General features: G+C 41.0%; 1 protein-coding gene across 5 annotated transcripts in view; it reads left to right on the plus strand.

Moving 5' to 3' along the window:
• The first annotated feature begins 1,459 nt into the window (after nucleotides 1-1,459).
• Nucleotides 1,460-13,844, plus strand: part of fancc (FA complementation group C) — a 51,275-nt gene continuing 38,890 nt past the window's right edge. For 2 of the 5 annotated variants that reach the window (XM_055920195.1, XM_055920194.1), the window contains exons 1-5: nucleotides 1,460-1,571; nucleotides 4,663-4,736; nucleotides 5,570-5,789; nucleotides 9,996-10,083; nucleotides 10,175-10,269. In XM_055920195.1, the coding sequence (XP_055776170.1) occupies nucleotides 5,610-5,789; nucleotides 9,996-10,083; nucleotides 10,175-10,269 (363 nt within the window). In that variant the 5' untranslated portion in view covers nucleotides 1,460-1,571; nucleotides 4,663-4,736; nucleotides 5,570-5,609. The remainder of the gene's footprint in view (nucleotides 1,572-4,662; nucleotides 4,737-5,569; nucleotides 5,790-9,995; nucleotides 10,084-10,174; nucleotides 10,270-13,844) is intronic. The other 3 variants (XM_055920191.1, XM_055920192.1, XM_055920193.1) reach the window with 3 other exon arrangements.

Below are 13,844 nucleotides of genomic sequence, written 5' to 3' on the forward strand. Positions count from 1 at the left end.
TGTTGAAGGCTGCTTATGGTCAACAAATGAACATGCAGTTATCTTACAACAGCTCTGGTGACATTCCTGCAGTCAGCATACCAATTGCACACTCCCTCAAAACTTGAGACCTCTGTGGCATTGTGTTGTGTGCCAAAACTGCACATTTTAGAGTGGCCTTTTATTGTCTCCAACACAAGGTGCACCTGTGTAATGATCATACTGTTTAATCAGCTTATTGATATGCCACACCTGTCAGGTGGATGGATTATCTTGGCAATGGAGAAATGCTCACTTACAGGGATGTAAACAAATTTGTGCAGAAAAGTTGAGAGAAATAAACTTTTTGTACGCATTACATTTTTTGGGGATCCTTTATTTCAGCTCATGAAACATTGGACCAACACTTTACATGTTGTGTTTATATCTTTTTTTCAGTATAGATATGATATATGATGTAGTGTACTATTATAATTGGCTCCTATTAATAAGCTACTAAGAGAGTTATACAGTGTACTTGGTCACTGATGCCTGGGGGTCCTTAGTGAAATTTGGTTGGGGACCCCCCATCTCACGGCAAAACATTTAAGTGCCCCTCTGACTGTGGACAGAAATTAAAGTTTTGCTATGGGGCGTAGAATGATGTTGCCGTTTTAAAGCAAGTTTTCTGCAATTCTACACATTTTGCCATGCGGCTGCGAGAAACGTGATGCAGTTTTACAGCTAATTTCCTGCAAAACTACCCATGTTGCCATGGGGTGGAGAAAAATGTTTGCCGTTTTAAAGCAAATTTCCTACAATTCTACCCATTTTGTAATGACTTATACCATGCTAATATGATATCTGCCCTGCGTGCCCGGTCGGTATTAGGCCATGATTACTACACGTTTAGATAGCTGGCTAGACTAAATACCAATTTAAATATTGATAGCTGACATTGCTAATTAAGTGACGGTCAGTGAATGACATAACAATAGAAAATTGGGGGCGTCAATGAAGCATACTCTCCCCCAGCCTCCAGCCTTCAACTGACATGTTCCTGTTCTCATGCTTCTACATGCAGTGAGTAACAACAGGGGTTTTCCTTTGCATAGTGCCACCCAATGGTTCAAAGTGGAACCAACTGTAAGAAGCGGGGCAGTATATATACAGCAGTATATAAAAAAGTGCAAAATAATTATCCTTGCTACCTATTTGCTGTCAGCAAGTTATAGTTTAGTTTAACTAATTTCACTTAAATTCAAGTGTTGCTATTTATTATCATACACACCAAAATGACTTTACTTTCTTTATCTGTTCTAACGCCAATAAATGGAGCACTGGTCAATCACAACAATTTGCCCCTAAATACTGACCCAAAGTTGGTTTTGTATTTCAACATCTAATGGTATAGATTTGGGCAGGGTCAACTGATTCTAGATCCGTACAAAGAGCCAACTGAGGCGCGAGCGAACGCCCACGTTTGAGAAGGCGCGGTGGGACCTCAGCCAATGGGATTCGGACATATCCGGCTTCGCAGCAGAGGGAAGTTCACTGTTGTCACTTTACAAAGGAGAACGTTTTCTGATAGTGAATTTGAACACAACATACAGGTTGGTAATTTAATGTCGCTGATGGTGTATTAGCTACATACACATTTTATGACGGCTTATTTTAGGATAGTATGTTGCTACATTTGAAACAACTTTGACTGCTATGCTAGCTATGCCTTTGCTTGTGACCGCGCGTTAGCCAAAGCAAGCTAGTTGTAAAACGTGGTGATAAGGTTACTATTTTGATTCCGGCATCATTTATTTCTTACCTACATCACTCATGTAGGTTGAGTCCTTTCTGGTTGAGTGTGGTTTGTGTGTCAACGGCAGGAGGACTTTTTGAGTGTGTTATCAAACGAGAGAGTGTATATTTACGTCTCAACCCGAGAGCATGAAATACTGACATCTAGAGGTGGCTCATAAGTATTGCATTCCAATTGAAGTACAGTCAGTGGAGTAAAGTACTTAAGTAAAAATACTTTAATGTACTACTAAAGTCGTTTTTTGGGGTGTCTGTACTTTACTGTTTATATATTTTTGACCACTTTTACTTCACTACATTCCTAAACAAAATGATGTACTTTTTACTACATACATTTTCCCTGACACCAAAAGTTCTCATTACATTTTGAATGCTTAGCAGGACAGGAAAATTGTCTAATTAACACACTTATCAAGAGAACATCCCTGGTCATCCCTACTGCCTCTGATCTGTTGGACTCACTAAACACATGTTTCGTTTGTAAATTGTCTGAGTGTTGGAGTGTGCCCCTCGCTATCTGTAAATAAATAAAAACTAGAAAATGTGGCTGTCTGCTTTGCTTAATATAAGGAATTTGAAATGATTTATACTTGTACTTTTGATTCTTAAGTATATTTTAGCAATTACATTTACTTGTTATACTTAAGTATATTTAAAACCAAATGCTTTTAGACTTTTACTCAAGTAGTATTTTGCTGGGTGGCTTTTACTTGAGTCATTTTCTATTAAGGTGTCTTTACTTTTACTCAAGTATGACAATTGGGTACTTTTTCCACCACTGAGTACAGTTACAAACAGTTACAGCACAGTTAAAACAGTATGCTCGTGTGGAATTTAGGGGCTTACATGATTCCATGTTAAAGTCATAATATTTGTTTTAGCCAGAGTACATATACCTGGCTCTGGTTTTTGATAGTTACTTCTCTAGTTACCTTTTAATAAAGCAATTTTATAGAAAGTCTCTATTGAAAATGTTCCTAACATACAGTACATCATTTATATTCAGTTGCCATTAAAAGTGGAAAAGTGATGTATTTTATATCATGTGGAGCCTGAAAAGTTTTATTCCAATGCATTTGGAGTGTGTGGGAGATGTAAAAAGCGTAGTAGATCTGGTTTGGCAGAGGCAGCTACTGTGATGTCACCAACAGTAATAGAGCGCAGAAGAACAGCGTGGGCTCCAATGTCTGCTTCTCTTCTAAAAACTACTGAGTGACCAGACCAGAGAAGAAGACAATGTCTCATTAACAACTGCTAAGGGGGGGTCTCATTTTGTACAATAACACGTGATGCATTTATGTTTAAATATGAAAATAATTAGCTATATTTCTTTTGTGCATTTTAGGCCCCTTTAGTTAATGTTCTAGCCTATGGTTCCTGTCATATTTTTGCTAATACTAATCTCTCGTGAACAGATGCACATTGCATAACACAAATGGGTGGTTTTGCAGCAATTATATATATTTTTTTATTGTTTACGTTTTTTGAAAAAACGTTATAGAAATTATTTTCAAATTTTGTCAGGAAACAGGGTTGGGGTCTATTCCAATTTAATTCAACATTTTAATTCTTGAATTCACTCAAGAAGTGGAGAATTTACATTTAATTCAATTCAAATGTTATAAATCTTCAAGTTATTGAATTGAAATTAGACCGTGTGGGCTTTTTGAGTAGGAATTGAATTGGAATTATAAAAACATTTAAAGAAAAATACCACTACATTTTTTTTTCATTAGTCCACATTAGTCCATACTGTCCCAAAATGTTTTGATCAAGTTTAAGATATAGAACTTAAAAAATACAGAAAAAAGCCTGTTGCAAATTCGCAAGATTTTTGTTCTAGGTGTCCAAGATTAGCTAATGCTTATTATCAGGAAAAGGGGATACCTAATCAGTTGCACAACTGAATGCATTCAACTGAATTTGTCTCCTGCATTTAACCCAACCCCTCTGAATCAGAGAGGTGCAGGGGGGCTGCCTTACTCGACGTCCACGGCACCCGGGGAGCAGTTGTTGGGGGTTAACTGCCTTGCTCAATGGCAGATTGTTCCACCTTCCACCTTGCCAGCTCAGGATTTGAACCAGCAACCTTTTGGTTACTGGCCCAACGCTTTTAACCGCTAGGCTACCTGCCGCCCCCTCAGTTATAATTCGAAGGTAGGAAACTATAAGAAAGAAACTATAGATGATCAACCTAGTCTAGGCTAACTCCTGATGAAACCTGATGGATGCTAGGCTGTCTATATGGGGGAAGACTCAGTATAGCCTATTGGAGAACTGATCTTTTATTATTTTGAAATAACGTCAACAATTTAAGAATTGGAACGGTAAACTTTCCTTTACCCAAAGTCCACAAACATATCTTAGAAAAAGTATTTTACAACAATATTGACTCAGTCGCATCTTATTTCACACTCAAAATGCATTTTGGACGAAGCGTGTGTGTGTGTGTGAGCCAGTTTGGTATGCAGCATGCTACTATACTCAACCTCTTGTGCATTGAAAGCTGTGCTCCCATCACAGGTCAACAAGAGGCGTTTGTTCTTAATTTGGTTGTACTTTTTTTCTTCTTTTAAACAAGTAATTATATATTCACATCGCTGAGCCATAGGGGCTTTCCAGCAGAGATGATGGCAAGACATTAAACAAGTGGTGTGTAACGAGGTGGTCGTAAAACACAACCCGTGGTGTCCCTCAGACCTGTCATTATAGCTAAAAACAACAATAACACACGCCTGCCAGCTCCGGACACACACACTCTGTTCTCAGGCTACACACAAGCACATAAACACCTAACACACATACACACACACACACACACCGTCACGACCCTCCACCAGTTTATCCTCATCATCATAAAAGGTGAAGAATGTGTGGTTTATTTCTCAGTAGGGTTCGATGAGAGACAAGGAAGAGATGGAGAGAGTTTCGGTCTAAGACGGCCCAGCACTTCCCTCCTTGCTGTAAGTTCAACTGTATTTGCCATTTACAGTACATGGGCCTACATCTGTGATACAAGCATGTGTTCTGAGATTCTCCATACAGCATGCTTTTAATTCACTTCTAGATTTAATCTGTTTCTGTGAAACCAGCCCTAAGAGTCAGGGGCGACACGTAGCCTAGTGGTTAGAGCGCTGGGCCAGTGCCCGAAAGGTTGGTGGATCGAATCCCCGAGCCGACAGGGTAAAAATAGGATGTTCTGCCCTTGAGCAAGGCAGTTAACCCTTCTGTTCCTAGGCCGTCATTGTAAATAAGAATTTGTTCTTAACTGACTTGCCTAGTTAAATAAAAAGAGTTGGGCTACTTTAAAAAAGGGCCTTGTTCTCTACATCCTTGATGAGGTTGGCGAGTTGAGGCCTGAGTTCTTTAAACCACTACCCTGGTGTTGTGTGTATGTCTGTTTCTTCTGGCTGCTCTAATGGAATACAGGGTGAGGACAAATTCACTTTGTCCCAGATGGGCCATATGTTTGAAGAGCGTTGTTGTGATTTCTACTGCTACTGTCACTTTGCAACACCCACAAAACATGTTATTGTTCTACTTCAGCCCTCCATGCCTCTGGAGAAGGGTTGCACTATTCTGGTAACTTTCCCAAAATCCCCAGCTTTTCCAGAAATCCCAGATAGAATACTCCTGGAATCGGTAGGAAGTACGGGAATCCGCCATCTGGCATTTCTGAAAAACCTGAAAATGTGGGAATTTTGTAACCCTACTTTGGATCCCTTGTCCTGCTAGGAGAAGGAATAGTGTTCCCTGAGCCGTGTATCATATTTGTCTGTTTGTTTGTCTTCCATAGACCCTGCTCTGCAACAGGCTGCCCCAGCCCCAATAGCACCATGTCCCAGGCCCAGACGGGATCCATGGCTGGCCTAACGCCCCAGGAGGTAGCCTTCTGGTTAGGAAAGGCAGTGGAGTGGGGCCAGACTGAGAGCCCAGACACCCAGAGAGACACCTGCCTCCACCTGGGCCCTCTCAGGGCCTTCCTCCAGCTCCTCCTTACACACATACACACACGGGTAAGTGGACAGTGCCCTGCCCCATCCCAAATAACCCAACACCCATTTTTCTGGCCCCTTCTCCTGTCTGCTAGCATATTTGAATGTATCAGATAGGTGGATCATATTGCTAAGCTACTGTACATCTAGAGGTTCCTGTAGATCTGCTAACCATTGAATGGGTAGGAGAAGAGGAACGGGTAGTTTCTGGACCGGATCAGGGGCTGTATGTTTTAAGCTTCTCAAAATAAGAGTGCTGATCTAGGATCAGGTGCCCGTCCCCTGTCCACTTAATCTCATTCATTGTGATCTAAAAGGCTAAGCTGATCCTAAGTCAGCACCAACTCTGAAAGGTTTGGAAGAGTTGTGGACTGTGAGTGTGTAAGAACAGACTCACTGACAGAACACCCAGGCTCATCCAGTTAATTAGTGCAGTTCATCAATTAGGCTGATCCATTAAGAGCTCGGTTGAAGCACTATGCTACTGTAAACATTGTCAGGCTCACCCCCCCCCACCCTCCACACACACCTGAGGTCTCCCTCTCTAACACTGGCTGGTCTGTGTGACTAGTTGGCAGTGCTGCAATGTTGAGTTAGCCAGCTAATAGTTGTCAGGGGACTGCCAATGCTAACCTAATGTATCCCTGCATCAAGTGTACCAGATTTTGGAGAGGGGGGAGCGACTGTGAGGATCCAGTGTTAGAGGTGCTGTACCTTCCAACCAACCATCTCGCTCTTTTTCTCTCTTTTTTCACTCTTTCTATTTTCTCTCTTTTCTCTCTCTCTCGCTCTCTCTCTCTCTCTCTCTCTCTCTCTCTCTCTCTCTCGCTCTCTCTCTCGCTCTCTCTCTCGCTCTCTCTCTCGCTCTCTATCTATCTATATATATATATTTTCTTTCTCTGCTTTGGTCATATGACATGAAAATAGGGCTCTTTGTCCACGCACACCAGTGGTGGGTTTGGTGTCAAAATGAGAATGCATAAGCAGAAAAGAAATCCATAGCTACTGTGAAATATGGTGGTGGATCTTTGATGTGGGGCTATTTTGCTTCCACTAGTCCTGTGGCCTTTGTATAGGGTGTCATGATATTTAGCCAGTACCAGGACATTTTAGCCCAAAAGCTGGTTGCCTCTGCCAGGAGGCTGGAATTTGGTCGCAAGTGGATCTTGCACACATTAAAATCCACAAAGGAATTATTAATTGGCCACAAAATCAACATCAATCTCTGTAGTTGAAACCCATTGAAAACCTATGGTTTGAATCGAAGAGGGCAGTCCAAAAGCACAGACAAAGGATATCAAAGATCTGGAAGGATTCTGTATGGAGGAATGGTCGAAGATCCCTCCCAATGTGCTCTCCAATCTCATAAAACATTTTAGAAAAAGGCTCGGTGCCTTTATCCTCGGAAGATGAGGTATTGAAAACAGTTGTTAATAATGTTGACCCTTTTTTTTTTCCTGAACAATTGTATTATTATAAAATATATATATATATTTTTGCATACAATAGAGCTCAGTATTTGAATTATTTGTTTTCTACAGTCATTTTTGCTCATCTTTATCAAGGGGTCAATCATTTCAACCCCACTTTATGTCAGCCCCTGGGTGAGAGCATCTGCAATGTGAAAGGGAGGGAGGGAGGGAGAGAGTGAATGAGTGTGAAGGAGAGAGGGAAGGATCGCTTAATTGGAGTGAAATCCTTTCCCGGCAGAGGGCTCATAAAAGAGTGGTTAAGCAAAATACTTCTCGGCACCAGTGTTGCCTTCTTTGATGACTAGAAGACTTTATTGTGGCTTTCGCCTCGAGGATGAAAAAATATTCCAATTAATATCCATTTCCTAATTTGCTTTGGGTTAGGACCCTAGGAGCTGTGTGTGTGTTTGGTTTTCCTTCTGGCTGGTGGGGGCCTGCTGGATACACTCATACACACTCACTTAAGAGTCAGCATCACAAGTCTGTGTGTGCGTGTGTGCATGCATGTGCGAACGAGGTGAGTGTGAGTTGGTGTCTGTGTGTGCGTGACATTGTGTGCATACGTGGAGTATGCAGTTTTAGATACTTACCTATACCACTGACACCTTCCATGGGAATTCATGTCTCCAGTACTGCCCAAGGGAGGCAAGGGTTGCGTCTCAAATGGCACCCTTTTCCCTGTATACAGTAGTGCACTACTTTCAACCAGGGCCCATAGTAGTGCACTATATATCAGTGGATTGACGTTGCTTTGTCATATCTTTGCCCTGATGACATCGTTGGACAGACAAAGGGTCCCATAAACTCCCTGTGATCACCACGTAATCAGCCTCTTCTGTCCTAGATGTCTGGGTATGCACAGTAGATACAGCATGTCTAAAGCTCGGCTTTTTATGAGGGACGGTACTAGTGTGCCCAGTCACTAACTTGATGCTGATTTGGCTCTGGTAGTTGGTGATAATTATTTTCTGTTGCGATGGCTCGTTCTTTCTTTCTTTGAGGCCTGTATGGTATGTTTCAATAGCCTCAAACTGTAATAAATATCTTATTGTAAATAAATATTCCTTCTGGGTTGCGTCATACAAGGGGCGCACACACACACACACACACACACACACACACACACACACACACACACACACACACACACACACACACACACACACACACACACACACACAGGCGTGTCATATTAAACTGAGACCATGTGTTATGTACAGGATTGAAAAGAGTCTGACGCTTTGAGTGTGTTCCAGTGTACAGTACATTGGCAGGGCGAGTACATGTTGAAGTGATGCATAGAGAGGCCATCGAAAAGAAACGCGACAACAGTACCACGCGACAACAGTACCGCCCTGGTTGTGTCACACACACACAAGATGCAAGGTCTACATTTTTAAGAGAGATGCTACATCGTTAACGCCCCGGGTTCCAATGAATGACATCAGGGACTCTGTTCAAGACTGGAGAAATACATACTTCCTTCCTTCCTCTCTACCTTGTGTAATCGTAGGTTGGTAACCTTGCTTTCTCTTATCAAATCAGGTAGAGATCAGTGATTTCTGAACATTCCGTAGCGTCACACCCTTCTGAACAGACCCGTTGTGTCATTGGTCAGTACTAAGCTAGCGACGACTGGCTGCCATTCCCTACAGTGTTCTGCTACAAGCTCTCCGTTTTTAATTGGCCGGAGAGAATTTTTTTAAATGGCCCCTTGTTGCTGTGAGCTGAAGAGTCTTCCACACAGAAACAGATGCTCGCTTAAAAAAGCACACACACTCACACACTCACGTACAGTTTGTAAGCGGGCAAAGCTGAGCCCCAACACCCCAAACTACCTGGCCCGTCACACCCATCTGTTTTGTGTATCTCTCACACTTCTCAACACATGATGTGTTCTCGCTCTGGGGGAAAATTAAACCCAGGAAATGTTTATGGATGAAATGTGAAAAACAAACTTGTACTAAACTTATGAACGTTTTTTTTTTTTTTTTCTTTAGTTACTTAAGATTGCACAAGTGGGTCCTGGCAATCTGTTTGGGAAACCCTGTCATGGTACTGTATGCTACAGTACACACTGTAGTAGTGTATGCTACAGTACACACTGTAGTAGTGTATGCTACGGTACACACTGTTGTTGTGTATGCTACGGTACACACTGTAGTAGTGTATGCTACGGTACACACTGTAGTAGTGTATGCTACGGTACACACTGTAGTGGTGTATGCTACGGTACACACTGTAGTGGTGTATGCTACGGTACACACTGTAGTGGTGTATGCTACGGTACACACTGTAGTGGTGTATGCTACGGTACACACTGTAGTGGTGTATGCTACGGTACACACTGTAGTGGTGTATGCTACGGTACACACACTGTAGTATTATTATTAGTATTATTATTACATTATTAACAATGTCTACACTGTTTTTCTGATCAATTTGATGTTATTTTAATGGACAAAAAATGTGCTTTTCTTTCAAATACAAGGACATTTCTAAGTGACCCCGAACTTTTCAACGGTAGTGTATGCTACAGTACATGGTCGTGTATGCTACAGTACGTACAGTCAGTCAGTTATAGGGTATTGTCCCAGATGGCACCCTAATCCCATGCACTACTTTTGAACAGATGGGTCCTGGTCAAAAATAGTGCGCTACATAGGGAATAGGGTGGCATTTGGGACAAACTTGGTTTGGCCCAGTCATGTTGTTGTGGAGTGTATGTTAGTGTCTGTGCTTTGTGTGTTTCCAGAGCTCCACCACAGAGACCATGAGGACTATTCCCTTCGTAGGCCAGTTCCTCGGCCGCCTCTGCTGGAACCCCTATGTCACTGCGGATGGTGAGTGGACTGTCAATAGGCTATGGTTCGGTGGATGGATGGATGCCTTGCCTAATGCGTTGTGTTGTTTTGTTGTGTGTCCTGTGTTCAGCTGAGAGCCGCTCGCGCCTGCTCCAGAGTCTGTGGAGTCTATATTCAGAGAAACCTCACAACGCTGTCGAGAGGAAGGCCAACCAGTGGATACGGGTAATATAATTTATCAATATCAATCAATCTATCCCTTCATCAACCACTTTTTGTATGCACAAATAAACAAAAAACATTTAGCACTTACACCTGTCCTTGTCTATGTTTCCATAGCTTACAGTGAGACATACAGTACCAGTCAAAAGTTTGGACACACCTACTCTACTCATTCAAGGGTTTTTCTTTATTTGTACTATTTTCTACATTGTAGAATAATAGTGAAGACATCAAAACTATGAAATAACATGTAGTAACCAAACAATTGTTAAACAAATCAAAATATATTTGAGATTCTTCAAAGTAGCCACCCTTTTCCTTGATGACAGCTTTGCACACTTTTGGCATTCTCTCAACCAGCTTCACCTGGAATGTTTTGCCAACAATCTTAAAGGAGTTCCCACATATGCTGAGCACTTTATGGCTGCTTTTCCTTCACTCTGCCGTCCAACTCATCCCAAACCATCTCAATTGGGTTGAAGTCGGGTGATTGTGGAGGCCAGGTCATCTGATGCAGCACTCCATCACTCTCTCTGAGTCTTTGTCCTGTTGAAAAACAAATGACAGTCCCACTAAGCGCAATCCAGATGGGATGGAGTATCGCTGCAGAATGCTGTGGTAGCCATGCTGGTTAAGTGTGCCTTGAATTCTAAATAAATCACCGAGTCTCACCAGCAAAGCACCATCACACCACCTCCTCCATTTCTCACGGTAGGAACTACACATGTGGAGATCATCTATTCACCTAATCTGTGTCTCACAAAGACATGGCGGTTGGAACCAAAAATCTCAAATATAGACTCATCAGACCAAAGAACAGATTTCCACCGGTCTAATGACCATTGCTCGTGTTTCTTGACCCAAGAAAGTCTCTTCTTCTTATTGGTGTCCTTAAGTAGTGGTTAAGTAGTGGTTTCTTTGAAGCAATTCGAAAGTCTCTGAACAGTTGATGTTGACATGTGTCTGTTATTTGAACTCCGTGAAACATTTATTTGGGTTGCAATTTCTGACGCTGGTAACTAATGAACCTACAACACAACCGATTTGCTCAAATGCATTAAGAAGGAAAGAAATTCCACAAATTCAGTTTTAACAAGGCACACCTCTTAATTGAAATGTATTCCAGGTGTCTACACATGAAGCTGGTTGAGAGAATGCCAAGATTGTGTAAAGCTGTCATCAAGCCAAAGGGTGGCTACTTTGAAGATTCTCAAATATAAAATATATTTTGATATGTTTACAATTTTTTGTTTACTACATGATTCCATATGTGTTATTTTGTATTTTTGATGTCTTCACCAATATTCTACAATGTAGAAAATAGTAAAAAAAAAAAAAAAAAACCTTGAATGAGTAGGTGTCTCTAAACTTTTGACTGGTACTGTATACTTTAACAGCTATAGTAAATTCTCTTAAACCAAAGAGTCTTTTGTATGGAGTGATTTCAGTGCCAACAGAAACTGTATTTGAAATCAGTATCTTTGAATTTTTATGCACAAATTGATTCATTGAATTCATAAATGTCATTTGTATTTCATGATTTGAAACTAAATTGAATGAATATTGCATTCGATTTTAAAATTCAATTTAAATGTATCAGTTTCATTGTGATAAATATCAAATGTAATTGGTCGTGCACACATATTTTGCAGATGTTATTGAGGGTGTAGCGAAATGCTTATGTTTCTAACTCCAACAGTGTTATCGAGGCAGAGGTCCCGAGTTCGAGTCTCCATATGAGCTGAATCAGGAGGAAGCGGTATTTAGTATTTATTAGGATCCTCAATAGCCAAGGCAGCAGCAGCTACTCTTCCTGCGGTCCAAACAGGATTAAAACAATTACATCACAACAAAACAACAGCCTTTATCAAAACCACAACAATGCATCATACAAGATAGTACAATTATTACTCTATTACACATTTACAATATACAATTTATTTGTAATACACACAGTGAGGTGTTGTTTTTTTGATCTGATTTCACCGCTCGCTTGAGTTACTTGATGTGGAAGTGAGTTCCATGTAGTCATGGCTCAATGTAATGCTGTGTGTTTCCAAGAGTCTGCTCTGGTGGCATGTCTTGTGGGGTATGTATGGGTGTCTGAGCTAGGGTTGAATGGCAGGAACCCGGTTACCGAGATTTACCACCCAAAACCACAACCTTTTCCCAGGATAAATAACTGCGAGAAACCGGTAAATTATGATTAATTAATTGAACAGCATGGCGTGAAATGGAACTGTTAAATGAAATGAGATGTCTAAATCTGGCTTCTCTACAGCCTCTGCATGATGAGACATCAACGCTCAGGGTGGGGACAGACTGCCCATCTCAGTATGGAGCACAGTTCACAATGCATGTAGACCAACCATCTCATCATGGTAACTTATTTTCGTAGCATAGGCTGTACTACAGTAATATAAAGACCGAATGTGTGTGTCTAATTTACCCATCTCCATCTGGCTTTCGGGGGTCACCTTAGGGCCACCTTATTTTGTCATTTTAAAGATTTTTAAACATATTTTATTGCAGCTGCAGAGTTTTAAAACAGCCTATCACTCAAATATTGTTTCTTTAAATCAGTGCACGCATGAGCACTCTCTCGAAGTCTTTCTCCCTCCACCAATTCCATTCAAATTGCATCCAAAATAGATCATCCTGTTCTAGATTGATACTGTATTTAGCCCGATAGATGTCCTAGCCTACCTCTTTCAGGTAATAGTCAATGCAGTATTAGCCTTATATTTAGCTAATTAATGATGGGTTATGTATAATAAGCTTCTAATTTATAGCCTTTGTCTCCTTAAAAAAACTTTACTGAGCTCTTGGAGTCCCATGCTGGAAAAGCAAGACTAGAATAGCTTGCTGGATATTTTTTGTTGTGCATTTTCTTATACCAATAGATTATTTGAAGAGGGACACAAGCTCTTGTTTGCTGAATGTTAAATACAGCAGCCAATAGAACTCACAGGTAGTTTGAAAGAAGAGTGAACGCGCGATGGCGGTAGGCTGGTAGCAGTTATTTATTCAGACCCATAACCATTCAATCTTCGTGAAGAGAAGTTAAAGCCTTCTGCATCTAATTCTAGTCCTTTATCATTCAACGATGTGATTAGAATGGTGACGATAAGGACAACTGAACTTATTTCATTTAACTGTTGAAAGCAAGGAGGAAATTAAGTAACAATCGAGAGAGAGAAAAGAGGTAGGCTAAAAACATTAGGGGAAATGTGAAATGGGAAATGTACAGTGCATTCGAAAAGTATTCAGGCCCCTTCACTTTTTCCACATTTTGTTACTTATTCTAAAATGGATGAAAAAATGTTTTCCCTCATCAATTTATTTATTTATTTTATCGTTATTTTACCAGGTAAGTTGACTGAGAACACGTTCTCATTTGCAGCAACGACCTGGGGAATAGTTACAGGGGAGAGGAGGGGGATGAATGAGCCAATTGTAAACTGGGGATTATTAGGTGACCATGATGGTTTGAAGGCCAGATTGGGAATTTAGCCAGGACACCGGGGTTAACACCCCTACTCTTACGATAAGTGCCATGGGATCTTTAATGACCTCAG

Source organism: Salvelinus fontinalis, chromosome 4 (assembly GCF_029448725.1).
Source record: "Salvelinus fontinalis isolate EN_2023a chromosome 4, ASM2944872v1, whole genome shotgun sequence".
In the NCBI taxonomy this organism is placed as follows: domain Eukaryota; kingdom Metazoa; phylum Chordata; class Actinopteri; order Salmoniformes; family Salmonidae; genus Salvelinus; species Salvelinus fontinalis.